Source organism: Anolis sagrei, chromosome 1 (assembly GCF_037176765.1).
Source record: "Anolis sagrei isolate rAnoSag1 chromosome 1, rAnoSag1.mat, whole genome shotgun sequence".
Lineage (NCBI taxonomy): Eukaryota > Metazoa > Chordata > Lepidosauria > Squamata > Dactyloidae > Anolis > Anolis sagrei.
In genome coordinates this window covers 124182602-124209342 of record NC_090021.1, presented here as the reverse complement: position 1 = coordinate 124209342, position 26741 = coordinate 124182602, and the positions used below count along the sequence as shown (strand labels likewise).

Below are 26741 nucleotides of genomic sequence, written 5' to 3'. Positions count from 1 at the left end.
CAGCGACTGTATGAAAGCATTAAGGGTGACGCTACACAACTACGGTAGAAGAAAATCCATTAATCAGGATTCGTGGACTCCATTCATCAGGTCCCGATAGTGAGGTGAAGGGGCACCTCACCAGGAAGGTGTAAGTAAAGGGCAGAGCAAGCTGCAGGCATCCAGGACACCCAGGGTATGGAAAAAAGAGATAGAGTGGCTCTGGGCCCAGACAAACACACCTCTTTTTCCTGTCTGACCTCCTCCTCTGCCTCTCAGATCTCGCTCGTGAAGACTGCAGTGAAGCAGTGCAGGTGCACATGTGAGAGATCTGACTGAGAGGCAGAGAAGGAGGTACAGTAATAGGAAAATCTGATGCTGGATTTGATTTGATTGTGTTGGAAGAGGGGTAGTCTTATATGGCGAATATATCCCAAACTCTGTATTTTAACTGGAAAAGTTGGGGGTCGTCTTATACGCCCAGTAGTCTTATATGCCGGAATATACGGTACTCTGAGCAGCAGCAGTGAATTATCTGGTTTCTTCCAGATTTTCTTGTGAGTTTTTTAAACATGTTTCTGGCTTGTTGTATTGGGGGTATACATTTTGTAGACACTCTGACATCGATTCGCCTTCAGGCTGCAATATAGTACCTGTGTAAAAGCAACCTTTCGCTAGGTTGAATACCTTGGGAAGTCTGATCTGGCCACGGTGGTCCATGCTCTTGTTACATCCTGAATAGATTACTGCAACGCGCTCTACGTGGGGTTGCCTTTTGAAGACTGTTCGTAAACTTCAATTAGTCCAACGGGCGGCAGCTAGATTACTCACCGGAGCATCATACAGGGAGCATACCACCCCCCTGTTATGTCAGCTCCACTGGCTGCTGATCTAGTTCCGAGCACAATTCAAAGTGCTGGTTTTGACCTACAAAACCCTATAAGGCTCCAGCCCAGCATACCTGTCCGAACGTGTCTCCTTCTATGTTCCACCTCGAAGTTTAAGATCTTCTGGGGAGGCCCTGCTCTCGGCCCCACCTTGATCACAAGTGAGACTGATGGGGATGAGAGACAGGGCCTTCTTGGTGGTGGCCCCTCACCTATGGAATGCACTCCCCGGGGAAATCAGGGCATCAACATCCCTCCTCTCTTTCAGAAGGAAGTTAAAAACCTGGATATGGGACCAGGCTTTTGGGTAAGCTGGCAGATGGATAAAAGACAATGACGATCAGAGTAGGAAAGGACAGTGACAATGCTGGATGGATTATGGATTTATGAATTGGCGAACGTTGACCACAAGATGATTTTATTGCTGCTATTGTGTTAATTTGATTGTTTTGACTAGTTATAACTTGTCATTATATTGTATTTTGTATATTGTATTAAGTGAACTGTTGGACATCGAATTGTGCCTTTTGTAAGTCATCCTGAGTCCCCCCTAGGGGATTGAGAAGGGTGGGGTAGAAGCACTCCAAATAAATAAATAAAATAATAAATACCCATATATTCAAAACCAGGCTTGTAAGTACTTAAAACTCTCTGTGTGGATGTACAATTGATCAATTTCCCTTTGTTCCATGATGTCCCCACCGCCCCCAAGAATTCTCTTCTTCTTTTCTACTACATTTATGAAGAAACATGCAAACTTTGGAAATTTCTTGCTACAAAACAGGCATCCTTTTGATATATCTATTGCATTCTAGAACATTTCTCTTTGAGGCAGAGAACATGTGTTTTAAAACCATCCCCTGCTGCCTTTAATTTCATATAAAATATGCTACTGTCTGCACCTTAAGGTTCACATGTTGAAAGAATGTGTCAGTTGCATTATGGCAACTGAAAGCAGAGAATTCCAACTGTCCTTGCTTGGCCTATTTTCTCTCTTCTATGTGCCAGTATTAAAGCAGATGAGTCAGAGATGTTGATGAATGTTTGGTCTTGGGATATTTTAGAGTAGCCTGCAAGAAAAATTGTGCAGCAGTACATAGCAATTAAGCAGTGAGCTACTGGATGGTTGCTAGTAGGTTAGATAGAATGAAATGTGATTGTGCGAGATTGCAGGGAGGAACAAGAACAGCAGAAGAGTAAAAATGTACACTGTCTCCATGACTTAACAGATTTTGTGTTTCCTAACTGTGAATTGGACCTTGAGATGCCCTTCCTCACAAAGAACAGTAGTTCAAGAAAGTGGGGAAAACTTTGCTCCCTCCCGCATGCAGCCCCCCCCCCTCCATTTCTGCTGCTGCTGGCTCGTTTCATTTGTCTATCGTCTTTCATTTGTATTCTTAGTCGATTTATAACTACTTAAGTATTTTTTAAAGTCTATTGTGTGTAAAAACTGTATTGAAGTTCCACTGTTTCACAACCAGAGGGGAATTCAATTCCTGAGGTATTCCTGTGATCACAACAACATGGACTTGTTTTCTACACCAATCTCCTTCCATCACAGGAGCCCTCTGAGAGTTTTTGAATGTACATTTCCCCTCTCTCACATTTGATCTTGGCATAGTAGTATTCCAGTACAGTATACAGAGATAAACTCCTTAAAGAGAGAACCATGAGGGTCACAACCATTCTCTGTGGAATAGAGCCCTGTCAGTTTTTTTTTAAAGTCTGAAAGAAATTCCAGACATGTGTATTTAAATCCTGGTATCATGCATCATTAATAAGCCAAGCAATTAACCTCAGGGAGACTGAAATGTGGTTGCTTTGTTGACAAAACAAACACAAATGAGGTGCATATTAAAAATATTTGTATTTAAACAAGAGATAATTGTTCTCTAGAGAAAGCTATATTATGCTCATTGAAATTGTTGAGCAATTAATGTGTTTAATCTGTTCAAAATATCATACTCTTAAAATCAGTTTTGCTTTGATATTGCATTGATGTTTAGCAGCACTGCTTACCATACTTAGAACATTGCCTATATACATGACCACATAAAGTTGTTAAATTCTAACTAAACATTTTTGAATTCCTTTGTTAATAAACAAAAAAAAAAAAAACAAGCATTCTGCAGTGTTTTGGGAGCTGAAGTCAAGAAATTTAACTTTTTTCAGCTATGCTAATGAAACTGGATTCACCAAAGCACAAAATGCAACTACATGAGATGGATTTCTGGTTAAATATGCTGCTGAATCATGGGGTGCTCTATTCTAAAAGTATCAGATATAATTTGAAATAACTTTGAGAAGAAAACTGTGTTAAGTATCACTACCAGTAATCTCAAAAGCCACCTTTTTTTCAAGTAAGCCAAAATTAATATCTTGTTAACTGACTTACAGTGTTGTGCTCTGTTTTCCTGCTCAAAAAGGAAGCCATGCTAAGTTCTATGTCGTTTATTCCTAGGTAAATGGACTTAGAATTTTAGCTTTTTAATACAATCCTGCGAACATATACTGTGAAATCAGTAAGATTGTAACTTACACATTTAGATATTTTTTAAAATTTTGAGCACAATGTGATAATATTATAGTGTGGGGTGAAGGGAGGTGGAGGGACGATGGACCAATGGTTGGGAATGTGTGGTCTTTCAGTTATTGCTTGATCCATTTGCATCAGCCCAGTTGTAGGACAGCTTTTTTATTTTTCATGAATTGGAGTATACAAATGGGAACCAGCAACAAAATGTTGTTGGATTAATGGACCATAAAACCCACATTTTTCCATATCCTGCTTCCCTTCTCAAGCATGTCAGTCATTCCTCTTTCTCTCTCTGCTGTCTCCTTCAATTTGCACCTTCTTATTTTTCTTCCTTTTTATTCTCTCAGTTGTCATCTCAACAGGGAGCCCCAGGGGAAAAGATGTTAGTGGAAAGCTTCTCCTTGAAGTCAGACTTCTGGGAGCCTCAGGGTCTGTGGATTTGCAATGGGGAAGAGGTTATTCTGGAGACAGGGCCTGTGATAAGAGTTGCAAGGAGCGCAGCCTTTTAGCTCCTTGTCTTCCCTGGATGATAAATAAGAAATCTGTTTTCACAAACCAGATTGCTGCCATCTCTGAGGACTAATCTGCCTTGCTGTGCTGTTGAAATAACCTGCAAACCTACATGACAGTGTTTTCTAAGACATGAAACTAGTGAAAATATAGTATGTTGTGTTTTAAAGATATAGCAGATTTTTAGTAATGCCCCGAAGGAACGGACAGTGCAGCAGGTACATGATAGGGTTGCATTTCTAGGAGTGTCAACTCCATTGAATGCAGTGGGACTTGTTATGAAGTACAGAGTAATGCACATTAAATCTGACCAGAGGTTTCTTTCACAGGCAAGCTAGCCTCTATCTAAACTGCAGAAACATGTCAGCATAGGAGATTCCATTCTTGAATTTCATGAGAAAGTATGTGATATAATTGGAAAACCCACCATAGTTGTTCTTTTATCTTGTATTCTATGAAAAGACAGATGTCCATGCCTTCAGTAAGAAATTTGGAGTGAGTTGGCTTTGGAGTCAGTAATTCTGGTCTTCAGAAAAATCCTATATGGGTACTTTATTCACTTATTTACTATATTTATACCCCTCCCTTCTCACCCCAAAGGGGACTCAAGCCAGCTTTACATAAATGCAAAAATTAAATGCCATAAAAACAATGAACAATTAAAATAGACATTTAAATTAAAACCGCAACTTAAACATTTAAAACTGTTAAAAACCACACCATCCACAATCATTATTATTAAGCATTTAGTACTAGAATCGATATTAAGAATGCTTAACTGTATAGATAGTGTTGGTTTTGCATTGACTGATTCTTCAGCTTACCATATCTAACCTTTTGCCCCCTCACATCCCTTCTTTGTTTCTACCTATACTCAGTGCACTGTAAGTCTAGCTGATTACTCTGCAGCCAGGCCAGAATTTTCTCCCTATCCTACACTGTATTTGCAGGTGTCTGGCCAGAATAAGCAACACATTGTAGGACCAGTTGTTTTGCCCAAGGATTATGGCGATAATGGGCTCATGCCTGGCCTCAGCTAGACCTGCATCAGTTTGCTCCCCTTTATCCTTGCTGATCTTCAGGCACAACTCATTTAAATATGCTATAAGTGAACTAAAGTTAGTCTACTTTCTTGCGTCTGGTCTCATTATTTCACGATTAGTTGATGATGGATGCATATTGAATCATTTCTTAGGAATTTGACATGAATGCGGTGAGATCTGTTCAGATTGTAGGAATCTCTACCTGTCCCTTCTCCCCCAAATTCTAGTATGCTGCACTCTGTGGGTTGTCTCTCAACAGTGAAACCTTTGCATATAAAATTCTCTAGGCAGGGAATGGGCTGACTTCTTCCTGAAACCGTGAATTGATTCCCAGTCAGTGTAGATGATACTGAACTTGATGGATTAATTCCTTATAAATTGTGTCCTCATGTTTGTGGTAAACCCTATAAAAATCCCATTGGCATTTTGGTTTGGATAGATTTTCCAGAAATCTTTAATAACAGCCCACTTTACAAGTTATATACTTGTTAATGTACCCTACATTTTCTTATCTTGGTTTACTTGACATTTCTGTACTAGATCTTTCAACTGCAGTAATGCTGAATTAATTCATCTAAAATGTTTGAAAGCAAGCAAGATAAAACTCATTTTCTAAGCCATAAAAGCATATGCTAAAATCATGTGCTTGGTCAAAATGCATGAATCATAGTGTTATATTTCTAACGAATACAATCAATTTTTATATCCTTGACTTCTGGTGATTTTTTACTTTAGAAAATCTTATGGTTTTGCTTAACTGTCTGATGTGTATTGAGCATATACTAATATGTTAACTCATTTCTTCTACTGTTACTGTACTGACATTTACCAGCATTGCCTTGCCATTTTATTTTTTACATATATTGTTGCTGCTAGGAAAATTTCAGACATATTAAATGAGTTGGATTGATAATTCAGTCCTTTGCAGTAAATTATTTTGAAATAGATCCTTCCTTCCCCACACCATCCTTATCCCCCTCACAAAAATATGTGTGTAAGACAGAAAGAGTTTAAATGCATTAGCAACATGAATAGCTGATATTTAGGGTTTTTGTGCAATATTTTCCAACATTTCAATAACCAATGGTCACAATTGTTTGCTTATTTCTTCTTGCTTTACTGCTACCTAGTAGGGGTAACAAATGTTTAGTATAAGATGAGATGATATAAACGGGAAGCAAGAAGACAAGTGTATTTGCACATCAAGATGTTAAGGATCAAATACTTATGTTGTTGTTGTTGTTGTTGTTGTTGTTGTTGTTGTTGTGTGCCTTCAAGTCATTTCCAACCTAGGATGACCTTAAGGTGAAATTATCACTGGGTTTTCTTGGCAATATTTGTTCAGAAGAGACTTCTTTAAAGCCTGAGTGTGACTTGTCCCTCCCTGTGGGTGTAATGGCCGAGTGGGGATTTAAACCTTTGTATACTGAGTCAGTCCAGCCCTTTAGATCATTATATTATACTAGCTCCCATCAAATAGCCTGATTTTTTAAAATCCAGGAGTCATATCCTATCTCTATATTATAATTCTACGCATGGCTAGGTATCTTCACCATTGTCTGGTTAACTATGGTCAAAATGGGGGAATGGTATAGACTTATTCAAGAAATGTTTGTCATTGGGTGGAGAAAGTAACAAGCACATGTCTTCCTTTCCACTGTGCATGTAAAGTATTCAGAGTTGATATTTAGTAAATTTGCTAGAAGATTCAATAACACAATTACATAAGAAATTATTGCAACTAGTGCCAAGTTGTATAAATTAACAATAACAAGGTGTAAGGTGAAGGAATTTATATGGGAATATGATTCAGATAAACAATAATCTGGAAGATTATAACTTTATGATTCTATCCAGAGAAAATTGATATATAGTTGCATGCCACTACTTCAGGTCCATATTGATGCCAGTGTAGGAGGCCATTCATTGCTATTGATATGGAACCACAAATGGATGAGAGATGTTGGTCCCAAAGATGATTCCCTCAATCACCTGGACATGAGAAATCAATAACCTTAAAGATCTCACTAGGTACTTACATCAAAGTTCCACCACACTTCTGCCAAATAAAACTAATTAGTACTAACTTTTAAACTCAGTAAAAACCATATTTGACCAAATTGACCGAGCCAAAATTAAAACAGTATAAATTAATATAATCAAATTAAGCATTTTAACCAAGTATGAAATCAATTAACATCAACCTACTTTATTTGAGTATAGTGCTCAGCTTTTTGGCTAAATTACATTGCTACTGGTGGATGCATAACAGTTGTGATATTAAAGATGATAATTGTGAAAGAAATTAGGGTGATCTGGCTGGAAGAAACTACAGAATATCTGGAAGACCAAACATTGAAGACGTATATCATTTTGTGAGAGAATGAAAGGAAGAATTAATTCAGAGATTTCCAAATATGGAGAAGGAGGGGGTTCTGCTGGAAGGGGAGGTGAACAGTGAGGAAAAGTGTAAGCAAGCTGAGGACAAGGAAACAGCAGCCGGTAATCCAAAAATGCAGCTCCTAAAGGTAATTATGATGATGCTAACAGTTGGGAAGAAGATCTGAGAAAACCCAGTGGCATGGGCATAGTTAACAGTGGAAGAAAGAGGAGCGTGTCGAGGAAGCCTATGGAAAACATGTTTTTTACAGTGGAGAAGAGAGGGCAAATCTGGCATTCAGAAGAAGTATAAAAGTGAGACATTTCATGTAATACAAACTGCCTAGAGAGACGAAAGAGAAAAATAAGCAATTTTAAAGACTAATGAGATGATTTATGTTCTTCAGAGTTCTGTGTTTTGGGGAAATTATACCCATCTTGCATTAAAGTTGGCCTTTGGAAAGAAGACTCATTTGAAATTTTAAAAGGTTTAATTTTATTGCGTATTGGTTGGGTTTTATATAGTTTTGGATTAACATTTATGGACTTTGAGGTGTGGCTGTCAGATTTGTGATATGTTAAAAAGATGAGTACACAAAGATTTCTTATAATAATTTTTCAGATATATATAGATAAGGAATTTAAGTATTATAAGATATACAGTGATTTGCATTGTGTTATAGTGCTGTAATCACATGGAATAATATAGCTAACTTGCAAAAGACAAAATAAAATAGTAAACAAAATGGTTCAAAAGAATGATAAATGGAAAGAATGGATTGTAAAATTAGATTAGATTAATGGATCTAAGATATCAGAATGACTAGTTATTTATATTGTACTTATTACTCCCAAATGACTCCCAAATTCGATAGATATGGGGTGTACTGTAGTTGTAGGTAGTAAGGCCCCATTTACATTGCCATATAATGTAGTTTAACTGCACTGAACTGCATTATATGAGGACTGCATTGTATGAGAGGATTGACTAACAAGATTGACAGATTTATAATATGAGTTTTCAGTTTTGAAATTTAATACAGTAAAATAAGTGGTAGTCATGTAGAGTAAATAGAATGTTATATTACGTGTAGCTACTGAAAAGAATTAATAAGTATACGTTTTATTTTTATAATACTTTGAAAAAAATAGATAATTTCCTCTATGCATTTTTATATACATGGTTTTATGATGTATCCTCCTACTAAACATATCCAAAAAGAATAATACATGGAATATCTAAGATCACCTACTTTTGATGATAAAAATATGCCAGTAATTGTGAAATGTAAAGACTCTTCATTAAAAAGATGTGTGACATAAACAACTTATCCACAGTAGCACTGTAATTATTTCTGTTCTTCATTTGCTCCACCATTTCATTATTTATATAGACGAAATACATTTGATTTCATAGTCTAAAAATCTTTTCTGTCATTATAATTGTTGCCAGTGTTCTTATAAAATGAAAAAGGCAAAATAATGAACACGTTCATGGCAGATGGATAAACATTCAATGCCTAACCTTTCTCTTGGCATTGCATTGCCATGCTGTTATTCTGCTCTGAAGGTGAACATAAATGAGCAATTTGCATCAGAAGCAAAAGAGCTCACTTTAAAAGTGCATCCAGGTTGTCATGCCATTGTAAATACCAGCTCAAAACCTGGTAGCCTATGTATATAACAATCCACCTATAGTTGCTAATATAGTGGGGAGAGTTATTCAGGGAAAGATGAGTATGAGGGAAAAGTATACCAACTGTAAGACAAATTTGAGAAATAATTCTAAGATGAGGTTTCCGGGGGGGAGGGTGGGGGATTGGAGAAGAGAAACAAAATTTTAAAACCTAGGAGAAAACATAACTTTGAGCAATTACTTATTTTCTTATATTAAAAACAAATACTTAAAACTTTAAAAAGTTTTTGACACAGGTGCAAGAGAAAACCAAAAAACTTTGTAAGGCTTTAAAGGTACTAGCTTCCCACAATGTGTTTTGGCAAGCAATTAATGGAGAATTAGATATGACACACAAAAGGCAGATGAAGAAAAGTGAGTCCTGTGATATTCTGATGACTTTTTCATTTTGAGGGAACATCTCTTCTAGATATGCACTCAATTTATTGCATAGTGTGATTCTAACTTCATAAAGATAAATGTAGTATTTAATTAGTCAATTAACCTTCATAATGCCATGATCCCTTAATATAGTTCCTCATATATTGGTGACCCCCAACCCCAGCATTATTTTTGTTGCTACTTCATAACTGTAATTTTGCTACTGTTATGAATAGTATTGTAAATATCTGATATGCAGGATGTATTTTCTTTCACTGGACAAAATTTGGCACAAATGCCTAATATGCTCAAATCCAAGATGACAGAGAAGTAACAGGACTTTTACCATGGCTCGAGACGAAACCATCAATCTGAGCTAATCCTCCCATCAAGAACTACTTTTTTTTAGCCTGAACGCTTTATTCAGTCAACCAAGGTCTCAGAGGAGACCTTGAGAGGCTGGATTCGGGATGATCTTGGTGAGAAAAGAGAAAAAGAAAATGAGGAGAGATAAGAGGTAGAGCGCTGCTGCCGCCATTACTTCACGGCTAGATCACACTCCCTCTTTCTATTTACCAATTCACCAAATTGCCATCAGTGCTTTTGCCAGTCACCAACCTTACCATCATTGATAATCAGTCTAAGAAGGCCCATGTATTCTCCCAAACTGCCTTTCTCCACCTTTGAACATCTTTGGGGCTGGTCATTGCTTAGAAGTTGGCTGTTACTGTTATTATGCCGCTGCTGCCTGAGATCCCTTTCTCACAGCCCAATAGCCTCAGAATCTTGAGCCACCATCAACCGCCATCACAGTGACTATGACTGCTCCCCTACTCCTAACCCACTATGGCCACTATTCATCATTCTGATAGTTCACCAACACCAAAAAGGAAGAGGACAAGTGGAGAGATCTTCATCTTTCTCTGCCAAAAGGGTTCCTAAGACTATATGTGGACATTGACCTTGAGCTTTGGAGTTGTAGTTCACCTACCTCCAGAAAGCACAGTGGACTCAAAAAAATGATGGATCTGGACCTAACTTGGCATGAATACTCAATATGCCCAGATGTGTAAACTGGTGGAGTTTGGGGAAAATAGACCTTGACATTTGGGAGTTGTAGTTGCTGGGATTTTTAATTAACCTACACTAAAAGAGCACTCTGAACCCAGCCCACAATGGATCACCAAACTTGTCACACTACCTACATGACCAACATTGAATACTGGTGGGGTTGGGGGTGATGTTGTAGTTCACCAATATCAAGAAGGAAGAGAAGGACAGGCAGAGAGATCTTCAGCCTTCTCTGCCAAAAGGGTTCCTAAGACCATATGTGTTTTCTGATGGTCTTTGGTGACCCCTCTCAAACCCCCCTCATGACCCCCCAGGGGTCCCAACCACCAAGTTGAGAAGCAGTGTCCTAAGGGATGGTCAAATATTGAATGTGAGCTTATACATTGCTAAAGCTACATATCTGAAGCAAAACTGAATCTTTAAGAACAGGTTCCTTTACTCTAGACAAGTGGCACTTTTCAGTTGAAGTGGTCTGAATGCTTTCAAAGTGAACCAAAGCATTTGTCCAAAAGGGAAGCATACCTTTAATTACCATGATACCATATTCTCCAAACCTTTCCTCTTATATTTATAATGAAATATCTTATTTAGTGTCATTCTAACAAGGCATGCTGTTGGCACAGTATACCACTATTATTATTAATACTGCTACTACTTGTAATAATCTCAGAAACATGAAACTAAAAATATTGCACAGTATTTTGCTTTAGATAATATAGTAATACCACAACACACTAAGGACCTCTGATGAGTAATATTCATGGTGCTTAGGACACTAATATATGTTTGATTTCCCATAACATTTGTCTTGATACAGCTGTTATATCTTAATGAATTCCAGTCTTCAGTGCAGGATAAACAGCATCTCAGACTACTGAAGGAACTTACAGTTGTAATTTCAGAACTATTACCTGTAATATCTGAGAAGGCTTGGAGGATAGATGAAGTCAAAGATGATTGCAAAAGAATAATGTCCCTGTCTTTAAAAGGGGCAAAAAGGAGGAGCAGTGTAACTATGCCTAGTTAACTTTATAGCGATACCAAGAAAAAGCCTAAAACAGATCATTAAACAGTCAATACAAGTTTAGAAAATAATGTTGTGATTACTAACAACCAGCATGGCTTTCTCAAAATCAATTTTAAACTAACACACTTTCTTCCTTCTCATGATAGAGTTACACACTTGATAGATCAGCAGAATGCTTTAAATGTATTATATCTTGATTTCAGTGAGACTTTGGCAAGATCCTCTTGATATTATTGTAGACAAGGAGGTAATCTGGGGGCTGAACAGATCTACAGCTTGGTACATCTCTAACTAAACCAAACCAGTGTCTTGATTCAAGAAGGGATATTTCCTTCATTGGGGATCTTTAAGAGGAGATTAAATGGGCATTTTTCAGGAGTGTGGTAGCTGCATGGCAGAGGAATGGCTTAGATGGCTATTGTGACTTCTAATTATGAGAATTCAGCTGAAGAAATGCATTATGTCTTCTATGAATATTTGAACCTTCAGAGGCTTTCTCTCACTCTCGAATGCAATCCATTAAATGACTCTAGAAGAGGCATCAGGAAACTTCAACCCTCCAACTGTTCTGAACTTCTTCTCTCACAATTCTCAACAGCCTATCAACTGTTAGGAATTGTAGGAGTTGATGTGAAAAACACCTGAAGGGCCAGGTGTTTTAGCACTCACTGTCCATTCTTTTCACAGAGAAATATTACTATGGTATGCAAACACACTTTTAACTATTTCAGGACTTAAACACTGCAAACATGTTGTGTGATGCAAAGCCATTTCTTTCTGCTTACTACATAAGCAGGTTATGAAAATATGAACTTTATTTTTTTTTAAAAAAAAAAAATGATAATCTCCCCAAAGGGACTCAGGGCAGTTTCCAGCATAGGTAAAGCATTCAGTCACCAATACAACATCATACAGAATAACCTTTACAAAACATAAACATAATACTATTAAAACAGTCATACATATTTCAAATTTAAAACCACTTCCAGTACTATTCCATCAAACAAAATTCTACTCCCAATGGCCAGAATTTCAGAGTGGGCCTAGACAACTATAAGAAGGCTAGGCTAGTGAGACGAAGTAGCATAGGGCCGGGGGCATGGGTAAAGTGCAAAGCAGGGTCCTAACTGATGATCAGAGTAGAACGTGGGGCTACTAATTTCCAAGGCCTGCTGAATAGCTATAGGAAGGCCGATGGGTGAGCATAGGGCCAGGGAAGTGGGTAAAGTGCAGAGCAGGAACCTAAATAATGGCCAGGGTAGGGCCTGGGGTTACTCATTTCCAAGGCCTACTGGGCCAGGTCTAGTATGAGTTAACATAGGGCCAGGAAAGTGGGTTAAGTGTAGAGCAGGGACCAAACCAATGGCTAGGATAATGTTAAGAAGCCTGTTGGAATGACCAGATTTTCAGGTCCCTGTTGAAGGAGGATAGTGACAGGACTTGTCTTGTCTTTCTGGGGAGAACATTCCAAATAAAATCCTTCATCAGGGGAAAAAAATAAGACATTTAAGGGATTTCAAATTTCTTGATCAAGAAATTAAAGCAGCCAACTGGAACTTCTCACTGTAAGGCAGAGTTTAATTATTCTTATACTTGCCCTCAACTTGTGGTCAAATTCTAGACAGATAAAACAAGCAAGTTGCATAAAAGGAAAAAAAAAATAATTTCTTCTCTAAATACTCTAAGCTAGCCAGGATAGTATCAAATCTAAAAGGAAGAAAAGATCACCTATGATTTCAGAAAATTGTTTTCAGTATTTATTTATGTTTAACATCATGGAATGACGTGAGAGAAATCACTTTAGTAAAAAGCAAACTAGTAAGAAGAACATACTTCTTTGGGATCAGGCAATTTCTAACAAATATACATGTTGAATTGTACATCTGGCAAAATGAACAGGCAGAGAGAAATAGACAAAGGCTGACATCACTTCATAATTGGCAAGTTTATCAGAAAAGTTTCTATCTCTGTATTTGGAGGATGCTCTAAGCGTTGTATTTCAAGGAAACAAATACCACAAAAAGTCTGTAGTATGATCAGCACTGATACACTGAGTAGGAAACACCAAGTATAATCTGTGTTCTGCAGTCTATGTCACAAAAAAGGGGGAAGTACGGTGTAATGCCCTTCATGAATAAGTTCAGTCAGAAAGATTGCTTTGGACAAATCATAGGGAGTTCATCATCATGCATGTCCATCTGAGATCTTTTCATAGCTTCCCCGAATGTCTTCTTCAGGTTTGATATATCTTAGACCCCTTCCACACAGCTATATAAAATACGTATTAAACTGGATTATGTGGCAGTGTGGACTCAGATAACCCAGTTCAAAGCAGATATTGCACATTATCTTCTTGATATTCTGGTTGCCTCATACTAAGGAGGCTGTCCAGACCTTGAACCGGTGCTTGGCTGCTGTGTTGGACTGGGAAGTCTGATCTGGCCACGGTGGTCCACGCTCTGGTTACATCCCGAATGGATTACTGCAACGTGCTCTACTTGGGGCTGCCTTTGACGATGGTTTGGAAACTTCAGCTAGTTCAATGGGCAGCACCCAGATTACTAACGGGGGTGGCATACAGGGAGCATACCACCCCCCTGCTATGCCAGCTCCACTGGCTGCCGGTCCATCTCTGAGCCCAATTTAAAGTGCTGGTTTTGACCTATAAAGCTCTATATGGTTCTGGCCCAGCTTACTTGTCCGAACACATCCACTCCTACATCCCACCTCATAATCTAAGGTAATCCGGGGAGGCCCTGCTCTCGCTCCTATCAACAGCATAGATGCGTCTTGCAGGGATGAGAGACAGGGCCTTCTCAGCTGTGGCTCCCCGCCTATGGAAGACACTCCCAAATGAGGTAAGATCTGCTCCCTCCCTCCTGGCTTTTAGAAAAAAAATCATGGCTTTGGGACCAGGCCTTCGCGCAGTAGAAGTAAATTTATGCAGCATTTCAGAAAGACAATGGCTGGAACGGCGATTCGACGAACCAGACTATTTTATTGTTTTAATGATTGTTTTATTGCTTGTGGATGCACTGTTTTTAACTTGATTTATGTCTAATTGTAGTCTATAATTGTAATTGTTTGTACTGGCATTGAATTTTGCCATTACATATGTGTAAACCACTTTGAGTCCCCCTCGGGGTGAGAAAAGTGGTATACAAGTGGTATTATTTATTTATAAATATATAAATAAATAATAAATTGTAGAAGGCCCCCTAGCCAAGGAGAGTCTGCCATTGAAAGTGAACACATAGCTCCTTCTACATCATCTTCGATGTATAGTACTTTACATTAGTGAACAGGAACTGTGGGACATGCATTTATTTATTTGTGGTCATACTAACTGGAGAATTCTTGGAGATGAAAAGGAATTTTTCCAAGCTCTGATTAGGAGGAGGTAAAAGATGGCAATGAGTCACAATAGAGAATGAGACAAGGAAGTCCAGAAAATTGGGGCAGGGGGTATCTTGCATTTTTTCACATTCTTAATTTGTTCAAGCAATATTAAATTAACGTAGTCATACAAAGCTGGAAGTCAAGCCTCATTCAACTCCTGACATTAATTTCCCCTGAATACAAATTGGTGAGCCTTGGATATTGCTTTGTTCCTCAGTACCTGGTTTTGAAAGTAAGGGAATTGCAGTATTTCAAGCTTTGCCTGAAGCAATGTGAGTTTATCTAATTATCAGAGATCTAAAAAGCAAAAGCACACCAACTGCCATGGGATTTGAACAGATTTTGTCTTCTTGACACTTGCTTTACTTAGCATTCAAGGTTTAATTGTTAAGGAACTTGCACACATTTCTTTTAAAGTTGACAAATATGATAATCTGCATGCTAAAAATCCCCCAAACCCTTGAAGGCACCAATGTGCATAAAATAGGCATCAAATCCCTGAGTGATGTGTTTTGCATGTAAACAATTTTAATTTGGGATATGGCTTTATATCTCAACTGAAAAATGTGCAATGATCACTTGGGAGCTACTTCTAATGAAAAAATAAAGTAGTAATTTACTACCTTTTTTTACTTTGTTAAAGATTTTTAAAACATATTCAGTGCTTAACCAAGTAGCTTTCAAGTATCTACTGGGAACATCAATGGGTTGAGAGTAGTATAGAAGAGAGATTTGGGACTAGAAATAAAAACAACTACAAAAAAGCCTATGAAATCTGTATTTCTTCCAAATCAGAAAATATATTTTGAAAGTACTGAACCAGCAGTTCCTTTTTCCTATTCACTGTCAGCCAGTATTCAAACCATAACTATATGTATTGTCGAAGGCTTTCATGGCTGGAATCACTAGGTTCTTGTGGGTTTTTTCGGGCTATAGAGCCATGTTCTAGAGGCATTTCTCCTGACTCCATAACTATATGATGTTGCTGCACATCTGGATGGGTACTTGGTGTAATTCCAGAAGAAATTGTTGTTTGCCTCTAATCTACGGTTACAAATATGGCTCACTCCCCCAGGATTTAGACATGAATGCATGCTACTTTAAGGTCACAGCAGTCACTAGCATTCCACTGTACATTCAAATAACTTAGATTCAACAAGTACAGTTTAAACTCTCATACTTGTGCGAGATATATTCCAAGATTTCCAGTGGATACCTAAAACCACAGATAACCGGTCACTCTATATTTTTAATATACTTGGGGTGAATACATGCAATAGAATACCACTGGAGGACTTAGGTAGGTCCATAAACATTTTGGTCAAAAACATATGATAGAATAGCACTGATAGCCCAAGAGAGGCCCACAAAAGACTTCAAAGTAGGATATGTTTTTGGAATGTGGATAAATGAAACCATGGATATGAAATCCATGGATAAGAGGATCACACTGCATCAAGAACAATGTGTAGAAGATTGTTAAAGCCAACCTCAGGACTGTTGTTGTTGTTGTTGTTGTTATTATCCTGCCTTTTCTCTCCATATGGAGATTCAAAGTGGCTCACACCTAAAAGCATTTCAATACAACTTAAAATATACAAGTATACAAGTATTAAAACAGTATTAAACATCATTAAAAGCATGTACAATCACAACAGCCCCTGAGGATCTTAAAAACCTTCTTCGTTAAAAGTCTGCCTGAATAAAAAAGGTTTTAATCTGCTGCCTGAAGGACTGCAGGGAGGGGCCTATTCTTACTTCCCTGGGCAGGAAGTTCCAGAGTTGAGGGGCAGCCACTGAGAGGTCCTTCTCTCTCGTTCCCATCAATTGTGCTTGAGATGGAAGTGAGACTGAAAGAAGGACCTCTACTGAAGCTCTCAGGGCCCAGGCAGGTTTGTACAAGAGGATGTAGTTGGCCAAAGAGCCTTGTTGTAAGCCATCTAGGGCCTTAAATGTCATAACCAGCACTTTGAATTGTGCCCAGTATGAGGCTGGCTGCAGGTTGTCTGCTCTCTGTAGCCAGCCCCAGTGAGCAAACTGGCTGCAGCTCTTTGGACCAGCTGAAGTTTCCAAGCACTCTTCAGAGGCAGCCCTACATAGAGTGTGTTACAATAATCCAGACGGGATGTAACTAAGGCATGTACCAATGTGGCCAGATCTGGCTTCTTAAGGAACCAGCACAGTTGGTACACAAATTTTAATTATGCAAAAGCCCTCCCAGCCACTGGCAACACCTGGGTCTCCAGGTTTAGTGCTGAGTCCAGGAGGACCCCCAAACTGTGATCCTGTGTAATGTGACCCCATCCAGCACAGGCCGGATCCCTATTCTTTGGCCTGCCTTATGACTGACTAGGAGTGTCTCTGTCTTGTCTGGATTAAGTTTCAAATTGTTTGCCTTCATCCAATCCATTACTGATGATAGACACTGGTTTAGGGTCAGGCATATGTTGAGGCATATTTTCATAAGCTTCACAATTATTTTGCAGCTTAGATTTTGAGCCAGAATTAGTGGAAAGAGTGATAGTGAGGGTAGAAAGGGACTCTAAAAACAAATACTAAACACGATCAAGGAGAAAAGCCTGCATGGGTCTCCCCATGGACTTCATACACTCCACCAATTTAGTCTTGCCCTATAGCAGGGGTGGACCATTATAACTGATATGGGTGGGTAGGGAGGTTCTTTAAATACTGCTAATTTTTAAAAAAGAAAAAGTAAATTTGTATTTTGAGCAATGCATATTTTTGTTGTTAAGAAATGCCAGGGATGGCCAGGGAGCAGGTATATGAAAGATAATATCTTGGTTCCTAGAAATTTCCAGGATCTGATTTGAGCACACATGAGTTGTTGTTCTTGGGAGTATGAAGGCAGGAAGGTAGAGAAATTGTGGAGGGAGGGGTAAAGCAGAGATACCAGATCCAAGCTTCATTTGATCCAGAGACAAATGTAGGACCCAGGATGTTCTAAATAATGTCCAGCATCCCTTGGCTGGATCTACTACAACTTTGGTTAGCCTTGGTTTGGCTCAATTGATCTCCAGTAATCCTTGTGAGTTACAGTGGTTCTCTTATTTCTCTAAACCTTAAGGGAGAAAAGAGACTATAAAAATACTATTAAAATTTATGTTGGGTAAGGGGAAAGAAGTAAAGTTGATGAATTCAGGGCTTTTTTTTTCAACAGGAAAAAATTCTCAACTTCTCTATGGGGGCTTGGAAAGTGTGTCCATCTCTACTTACAAAGGCTGTACTAGTTTTATGATATTCAAGAAGTCTTAAAATGGTAAATAATCAAATGATGAAAAATGTGTCAGAGTCACAAACCTTTGAAAGTGAGAAATAAAACCTTTGTACATGTCTCGTCTTTATATTTTCAAGGGATATGTGGAAGGAAGTGTAAGGATGAAAACATTTTAAGGAGAATTTCAGGGATTGTGGGCTTACCTTTTATGTGTCCTTCATCTTTTTTGAAATTTAGGAGAACTGCTCCTATTGAGAACATTACTGTAATGGCTGTTTAGCACAATAGGGAAAACAGTTTAAATGCAGACTGAAAACTCTGATACTGTCTTTGTCAGCAACAAATGTGGGTTTTCTCACCTCAAAAAAGATATCTACTGTATATTGTGCAAAAAAAATTCCTTATTCGCCTTTGTAGTGTATTTGCTTAAAATGGGGAATGATAACATGCTGCTCTTTAAACTGAATAAAACTGATGTTTACAAAATATCAGTATAGTGCCTGATGGTTTTCACTGCAGATTAAATATTTGCATGGGATATAGCAGGAAAAATGACAGACTTGAAGAGGATCGATCAGTTGAAGTTTTTTAAAAATCCAATTCAGTTTGCCCGCTCTTCCTACACTACCCAGTTTTAACTTCTAAAATGTACAAATAGCTTATATTGTCTCATTTAGTTTGCTGATAGCGGGGTCAGCTAACATGAACAAATATTGTAGTGGGAAAATAAGTAAATATGCTTCATAGGTATTCATTCATTTTGAACAGGAAATGAAAGTAATGCTTGAAACAGCATTGCAGTTCTTTATATTTTTGAATCTGATTATAGAAACGTGACTCATTTTAAAGAATAAAATCTACTATACTGATTCAGCTAATACTGGATTTTATATTGTTTCAATTTAGGGAACTTGTGTAGCCTGACTTTTACCACCTCATCATATTGGGGTTTTTGGGCTCCTTGCTCCTCTTTAGTCATGGGGCCTGCTGAGTGTCATCACATGATGCAGCCTGTGGCCCTGCCTCATTCATGGCTGAAGTAGGAAGGAAGTGTCGCAAGACATTTCCTTGCCAACAATGAAAGGTAAGGTGTCTTTTGGGTAGCTCCAATGGAACTACCTGCAGTTTTGGCCCTTTCCTTTTTTCCGATGGGCAGGGACACGGTGCCAATGCGAAGCAACACACATGCTTTCTGTTTCACCAGCAATTCCCAGCAGAATGGAACTAAACAGAATGCGGGGAGCGGGAGCGGGGGGGCATCAGTACGATAAGGTCTTTAGATCTTAAACATGGATGAAGAGCAAAATTAATAGTTAAATTATACTCTTCTTGCATTGTGATTTTGTTTTATACACAAGTGTGAGCATTTATGCAAACAGTGGTATGCTTGACATATCCAGATAGTCATTTTGCATTTGTTCACCTTTTACCTAGGTAGTTCAAAAAGAGAAGGAAAAAAATCACAGTTGTCACAATGACTTCACATAAAATCTGTTGCCTGAAATCTAATCCTGCAGCAAATCAAAGGCAAATCACCAGTCATTTGTCAATAGTATTCATCCCCATAGGAAGACATCCTAAAGCTGGAAATATTTACTAAGGCAATATGAGATCAAGCTATAGCCACAAGAGCATTACATAAAAATGTCCTGAAATTCAGCATTTGATGTGTATATGAAGTATATCAAACAAACATGAAAACATGAGAGTATAGCTTTTTTAGTATTAGCCAGCTGCTACCTCATCATAGAGGATTATCAACTTATCTACTTAGAAAAAATGCTATACTAGCTTGAGAACATCTTGTCATGTTACTAGTACGGAGTGTTGAGGCCTATTGGGATATGCCTTTGATCACAGTCTTGAGAAGAAAGTCTGTAGAAAAGACTATAGAAAGACTATGGAGAAAAAAAAACCAAAAGGTAAATGGTAAACATAATAATACGATACTATATTTATGTATTTGTGATATTGGAATTGGAACTGGGAATATCAGTGTAGAGTTCTGTTTTGAACATTTTGTTTACAATTACATCTTATACCCTATTTCTTTACACAAGTACTTACTCAGTTTAGCTTATTGATTTTTAACTCCAATTATGTTATAGTCCTTAAGCCTCTAAGGGCCTTTCCACATAGCCATATAACCCAGAATATCAAGTCGAAAATCACACAATATCTGCTTTAAACCTGGTTATACGAGTCCACACTGCCATATATTCCAGTTCAGAACAGATAATGTGGGATTTTATTCAGCTGTGTGGAAGGAGCCTAAGTTATGTTATGCATGATATGCGAATGGTTTTGTTGTCAAAAGCAATGCTGAACCACATGGATAGTTCTGTATATTACTAATTTGATAATCTCTTCGTATGATTTAGAACAATAGATTGGCTCTAGACTTTGTGATATTCAGCACCCTATCAACCACCACCTGCCCCCCTGGCCAGGTGTCATTTCACCAGTAAGTGGGAAGTGTTATCCAACCAGGGCAGAAGTATGCTGGCTCCATTGGAGTCAGGACAACATGAGAACCTTCCTAGGATGCTTCACACCACTTGGAGGCACGGTACTTGCCAGAAGTTCAGGGATGTTATGTAATAGACTGCATGCCCATCCCTTCCTAAATGGGCTGGCAAGCATCCTAGGATGCTTAAATTGTTAAGCGTGATGAGGCCCAATATATAGACACACTTGCTAGTATGTTTTCAAGGGTTGATGGGCAATTTGAACTATGCCAGAGCTGACACTCCTGGCAACAGCCAAAAGCAATATTCTAAGCCAGGGCACTTAGAATAATGATCCCTTTCAGCCTAAGAAATTTTTGGATGACCCCAGGTCTATGGGTATCAAAAGAGGTATAAAATCAAATGCTTGAAAGGCTTGCTAAACAGGCTGATTTACCTTTTTTGTGGAGTACAGCTGACGCATTTTCTGCAGAATCCACTGTAAGGGCAGGCCAACAAATTTGTGTAAATAGATGGCACTCAGAAACCTTTTACTGTTGCCAAATTTTTGTGACCCCTTTCTTGCTTGAATGGGACCTCAATGGGGTTAGGACCCACAGTTTAAGAAGCCCTGTTCTAGGCAACTGATAGTCAAATTCAAACTTCAGTCCTTATTTTAGCTGGTTTTGAAATGCCTGCCTAAGACAGCATTTATGAACCAAACTCCACACATCAGAGGTGATTTTAAGGGTCTGAGGCAGGTATGGAAATAATATTTTTTAGAAAATAATTAGAAAAACATGTTTCTCAAATATCAGGAAACCATGACAATCCTGGACAGGTGGTAATGTTTGCAGTTCACAACTCATTCTGAAATTTGAAATTTGGACATTTTTGTGCAGAAAATATAATTTTTCTGGAAAAAAAATTCTGCGCAGGAAACAGTATTCAATGCCCCTCTCAGTTTTATTCTATCTGCAAATTTGATAAAAATTCCCTCCACTTCATTGTTTAAGTCATTTTTTTAAAAGATAGTAGCCCTAAGAAAGGGTTCTAAGACACTTCACTAAATAAATCTTTCAAAGAAATGCCACTGATGGAATTCTTTTTAGCATCATTTTTCAAACAATTGCGGATCCATGTGGTGTTGTTTCTTTTTATGTGGTGCTATTGACTCCTTTTGAAATTAGCATGTTCATTTTCAAGGTGTAACCCACATTTTGGTACATCTGGATTGGTGCAGACCTGTACATACTAAAAAATTAAAGAAAGGGGGATTTAAGTTGCATTTCTTACAAGACGGGTATATTACCTAAATTCTCATTTGTGGGAAAACACAAATATTTAAAGGGAAATTGAAATACTTTCAAATTGTCCTAAATTAATAGGTATGAAAAATGCAAGATAGCAGAACAGTTTAAGCACTGCTATTATTATTTTGTTGTTATTGGTACTTGTAATTATTGCCACAGTAATGACATATATTGAGACATCTTTTAATATCATTTTTTAACATTTTCCCCAGGCTTTCTGGATTTCAGCTGCCGTCATCTATAGTGAGCACAGGTTCTATACTTACTCTCTGCTTCACTACTGACTTTGCTGTGAGTGCCCAGGGATTCAAGGTTATATATGAAGGTAAGATGCCACACCAATGCTTTTCACATATATTCAAGATCTATTGGAAATCTTTAGAAAAATGTGATGGAACATTTATAACTGAACTTTTTTTATTATTTAAGTTTTGAGTGTCCATCCTTGTCCCCCTGTCCCCACCCCATGGAGTAATTGGATTTAAAAGCAAACTTGTAGAAGGACATGTTGCCATACATATGTATTGATAATACATATTCAAATACTCTTGAATATGTTCAGATTTGCTGTTTGTAGTGTTTGGACCAGAATTACTGAAAACTTTGCATACTGATTTTGGCCTTTTTCTTCATTTACCTCATTATTATTATTATTATTATTATTATTATTATTATTGGACAGAATACTTGGAAACATCATATCTTTATTTTGTGAGTCTACTGTTGTTTCTTCAATGCTTGAGAATGGATCATGGATGAGCATTCTGATGTCTTCTCTGGATGCTAGGAAAGATGGAAAATATACTTCATTTAGTACAAGATTGGCTTTTAATGTCTAATCTTGAAGATCTTTAAATAAGGCAGGATAAGCAGTTTGAAAGTTTTTATTATATTTATTTGTTTTGTTTTGCAACTTCTCAATGAGCATGGCCTTTATGGATTAATGGAAATTTTATGAAGAAATGCTACAATAGTTTTCTTTTATATTTATTTGAACAGCTGTTCTCTCTTACTAAAATAAATTATTTATGAGGAGTCTAGAAATGGTGTGAATAAATTTGTGAAATTTTAATGCTTTTTTAAAGCTGCTATGTTGAAAAATGAAAAATCTTTCTTTCACTATCTACTATTCACGCACAGATTTCCTTTCATTGCATTGTTTTCCTTCTCCAGTTTTTCTGGAATGAAAAACCTATTCCCTTTAGTGAGGATTCTTTGCACTGGATTTTACATTGAAATGTTCATCCTGTTGAATCGATTGTAGAAAAATGATATTGGGCTGAAGGTAGTTCAGTGCAAAGGATCACAATTCCCCTTAGGAATCCATTTATATTCCAAAGGCACATTCAGCGAGGATGTATCAATTCTGCAGTGCATAACTGTCAATGGGATATGAATTTGGATGAGCTTCCCAAAAAAGAAAATTCTGTTTGCTTTGGTTATGGATATAAAAATACATGGAATATTGACAAATAGCATCTTAAGACACAATCCTTTTTACAAATAAAAGCTGAGATGCAAAGGATGGTATCCCAAAGTTATAATCCTTATATCCTTACCTGTTCATGAATACAATTGAATTTAATGAAATTTGTTTCTTAGTAGGCATACATACAATAGAACTGTTAAAAGTAATCACATTCATGTGTATCCAAAAGACTTGTTCTTGAATAGGCCTCTGTTTTGGTTTCATGGTGTTTCTAGCCCTAACTTATCAGTAGAGGTAATGAGAATGGAGAAACTTCTGTACAAATTTAAAATTATGCAACTGTCTAATCTAGAGTCCTTATTAGTGTATAAGTGCAAGAAGGCTATCTGTGGCTTACATAGGCTTTCTAGCACCATTTATAGTAGACCCATGAAATAATTTGCTGGATGGTAAATTTTAGAAAATCATTAAATTGGTTTTCTGTTGTTCAGATTAGCATGCTGAATTTATAATTTCTATCACCCTCTGTTTGAAGTTGTTTGGTGTGGAAACATTTAGCCAGATCTCAGTTGTTTATGTTAAGGTTTAAAATGTGAGTCATCTGAGATTATTTGACTGTTATTATCCTTCAGACTTGAGCAAAGAATATCATACCAGTCTAGTTGTTAACTAAAGGTAACTAGCAATTCTGAGCTATCAAACAATCTACAAACCCACCAAGAAAATCCAACAAATGCTACGTTCAGCAAAGGACAAGAGGGATCCTCTCACCTCTGCAGGAGTCTACCGTATACCATGCAGCTGTGGACAAGTCTACATAGGGACCACCAAACGCAGCGCCCAGACACGCATGGAACATGAAGGAACATGAAAGGCACTGCAGACTACTTCAACCAGAGAAGTCAGCCATAGCAGAGCACCTGATGAACCAGCCTGGACACAGCATATTATTTGAGAACACAGAAATGCTGGACCACACCAACAACCACCATGTCAGACTACACAGAGAAGCCATTGAAATCCACAAGCATGTGGACAATTTCAACAGAAAGGAAGAGACCATGAAAATGAACAAAATCTGGCTACCAGTATTAAAAAACTCTAAAATTACAACAGCAAAACAACAGAGAGGAAACAACCAGGCACAGATTAACACCTCCCAGCAAGAGATTTTCCCAGGCTCAGGCAGGCCTTCAAATGCTAATGAAGGTGATCAGTTGAAACATTCACACCTAGCTGAAGCAGGGAAGAGCTCCTTGCCCCACCCCAGCCATTCCACAGATATATAAACCCATTGTCCTAATTTCAACAGACCTCACTACCTCTGAGGATGCTTGCCATAGATGCAGGCGAAACGTCAGGAGAAATGCCTCTAGAACATGGCTCTATAGCCCGAAAAAACCCACAAGAACCTAATTCTGAGCTAGTTGGTTGCTTTGTTTTCTTTGTATCACCATATGGTAAACCTTACCACTCAGCTGAATTTTTGTGATTTTCTTTTGTGTGGAAAATCATGTTTTCCACAAAACGTACTGTTCCATGAAATAGTATATTGTTTTGGCAAAACTAAATAAAAATTGAAAGGATTCCTTTGTTGTTTATTTAAGCTGTGAACACTAGTTGCAGGCTTGACAGAGTGTAATAAAGACTACAAAGAATGTTTAGTTGAACTAATCTATGAAGTTGAAGAAGGTGTTGAACCTTGTATAATGGTGTGTTGTATTTTTTGAGCTCATCTGAAGATCTTGGGATAGCATTTGGCCAGTCTCCAATATATTATTTGTAAATTCCCTTCAGTCATTTCAACTATATGTGGGGATGTAAGTCTTCATTTTTTCATTCATGCAAGACTGAATAAGTTCCACAACACTTCTAGCTCCCCTACCCCTTTGGCTTTTTCTGTCTATTTGTGTGATTTTTTTTGCATTAAAAACCCAAATGAATTGTTCATCAAAAGCTTCTTGAAACAATGGAAAATCACATTTTTGTATGTTTTGTTGATGTATTGTTTCAGTGTATCAAAAAACCCTTGAGTATGCTTTACCTTACTATTGTGGGATTGATGGTTGGATTAAGCGGAAATATTCCTTATGGCATATCTGTAGGCACTGCACAGGCTTTGTAAAGAGATTCTGTTCAAGCTTTTCTACCAGGCTATGATTTTGGTCAGGCAAGGTCAGGAACTGCAAAGCGTCCCAGGGCTCCCTAAGCTAAGAAACATGTACAGACATTGTGTAGTTTTCCAGGCTCTTAGCATCTAAACTGGGTCATAGGGGATAGGCTTGCACACTTTATGTGTCAGAGAAAATCAGACAGTGTTCTAACAGGTACCATCTACTTCCAGTGGAGTAGAGAAAGGCATAGCAAAAAGAGAAACATCAGGAGAGAATGCTTCTGGAACATGGCCATACAGCCCGAAAAAAAATTCTGGCAACCCAAAAAGATTCTTTTCAAATATAACAACTACTTCTAAAATGAAACTGAGGACACTGCATGTGCATTGGAATGTAGAGTGATCAATGAAAATAATACACTGGCAAATTCAACAGGGTTTCTTGGATATTTTCCCTGAGAAATATGAGAAATAGTAGTGGATCTCCCTATTTGAACAATCAAATTGATAAGGAAGTACTTGGGCACATTATTACATCCACAGGATATAACAGAGCAAAATAAATCTTATTCGGGTACATGGTATAATGGAGACGAGAAGAGAAAAGAGAAAATGACTATGGGTTAGCGTGGTGTATAAGGGGGTAGGGAGCTCATCATACTGATGGGTCCCCCAGTTCCATTTTGCTAGCAATCACCAACAAAACAGAAGGCACCTTGCAGCGACTCACACACCCTCCCATTTCACTGGAACTAAAAAGGGACAGTTGAACAGAAAGTATGCTTTGGCCAAAATCTTGCTGGTGCACTATGCCAGCAGTAGCAGCAGTAGGAGAAAAAGCTGTGGGCATAGAAGCCATGAAGGACAAAAAGGATTGGAGAAAGAGGTGGCTCCGAAATACTAGATTTTGCCTGCTTTCCCCCACACTGCTGTGTTAACGTGAAAAAAGTGAAACCACTCACACATTTTGCAGATAGGATTCCAGAATCTAAGTGGCAACCAAACTGACTTTCATCAATCTCTGATTCAGGTGAGATTTCTCCTCCCCCCCCCCCATCACATGGGGGCATCAGGGCAGGGTGTGTTGGCATCCTGTCCCTGCCTCCATCAGAGAAGAGAAAGAGTGGAAATGCACATTGCCTTGTTACCCTTTCGTTATCAGATAGAGGAAAAGCACCAAAACCACGAGTAGCTCTGTTGGACCTATCCAAAACTCAATTTATCTTTTGTTGTTGGTGAGGCAGTGTCTTGCAACACTTCCTCACCACTTTGGCCATGAATGGGATGGGGTCACAACCTGCATCATGTTGCCAGGCC

General features: G+C 38.0%; 1 protein-coding gene across 2 annotated transcripts in view; it reads left to right on the top strand.

Annotated features, from left to right (window-relative positions):
- The window catches only part of CSMD1 (CUB and Sushi multiple domains 1), a 1217927-nt gene that overhangs the window by 373968 nt on the left and 817218 nt on the right, over nt 1-26741 (top strand). For both annotated transcript variants that reach the window (XM_067468320.1, XM_060788521.2), the window contains exon 3: nt 22095-22207. In XM_067468320.1, the coding sequence (XP_067324421.1) occupies nt 22095-22207 (113 nt within the window). The remainder of the gene's footprint in view (nt 1-22094; nt 22208-26741) is intronic.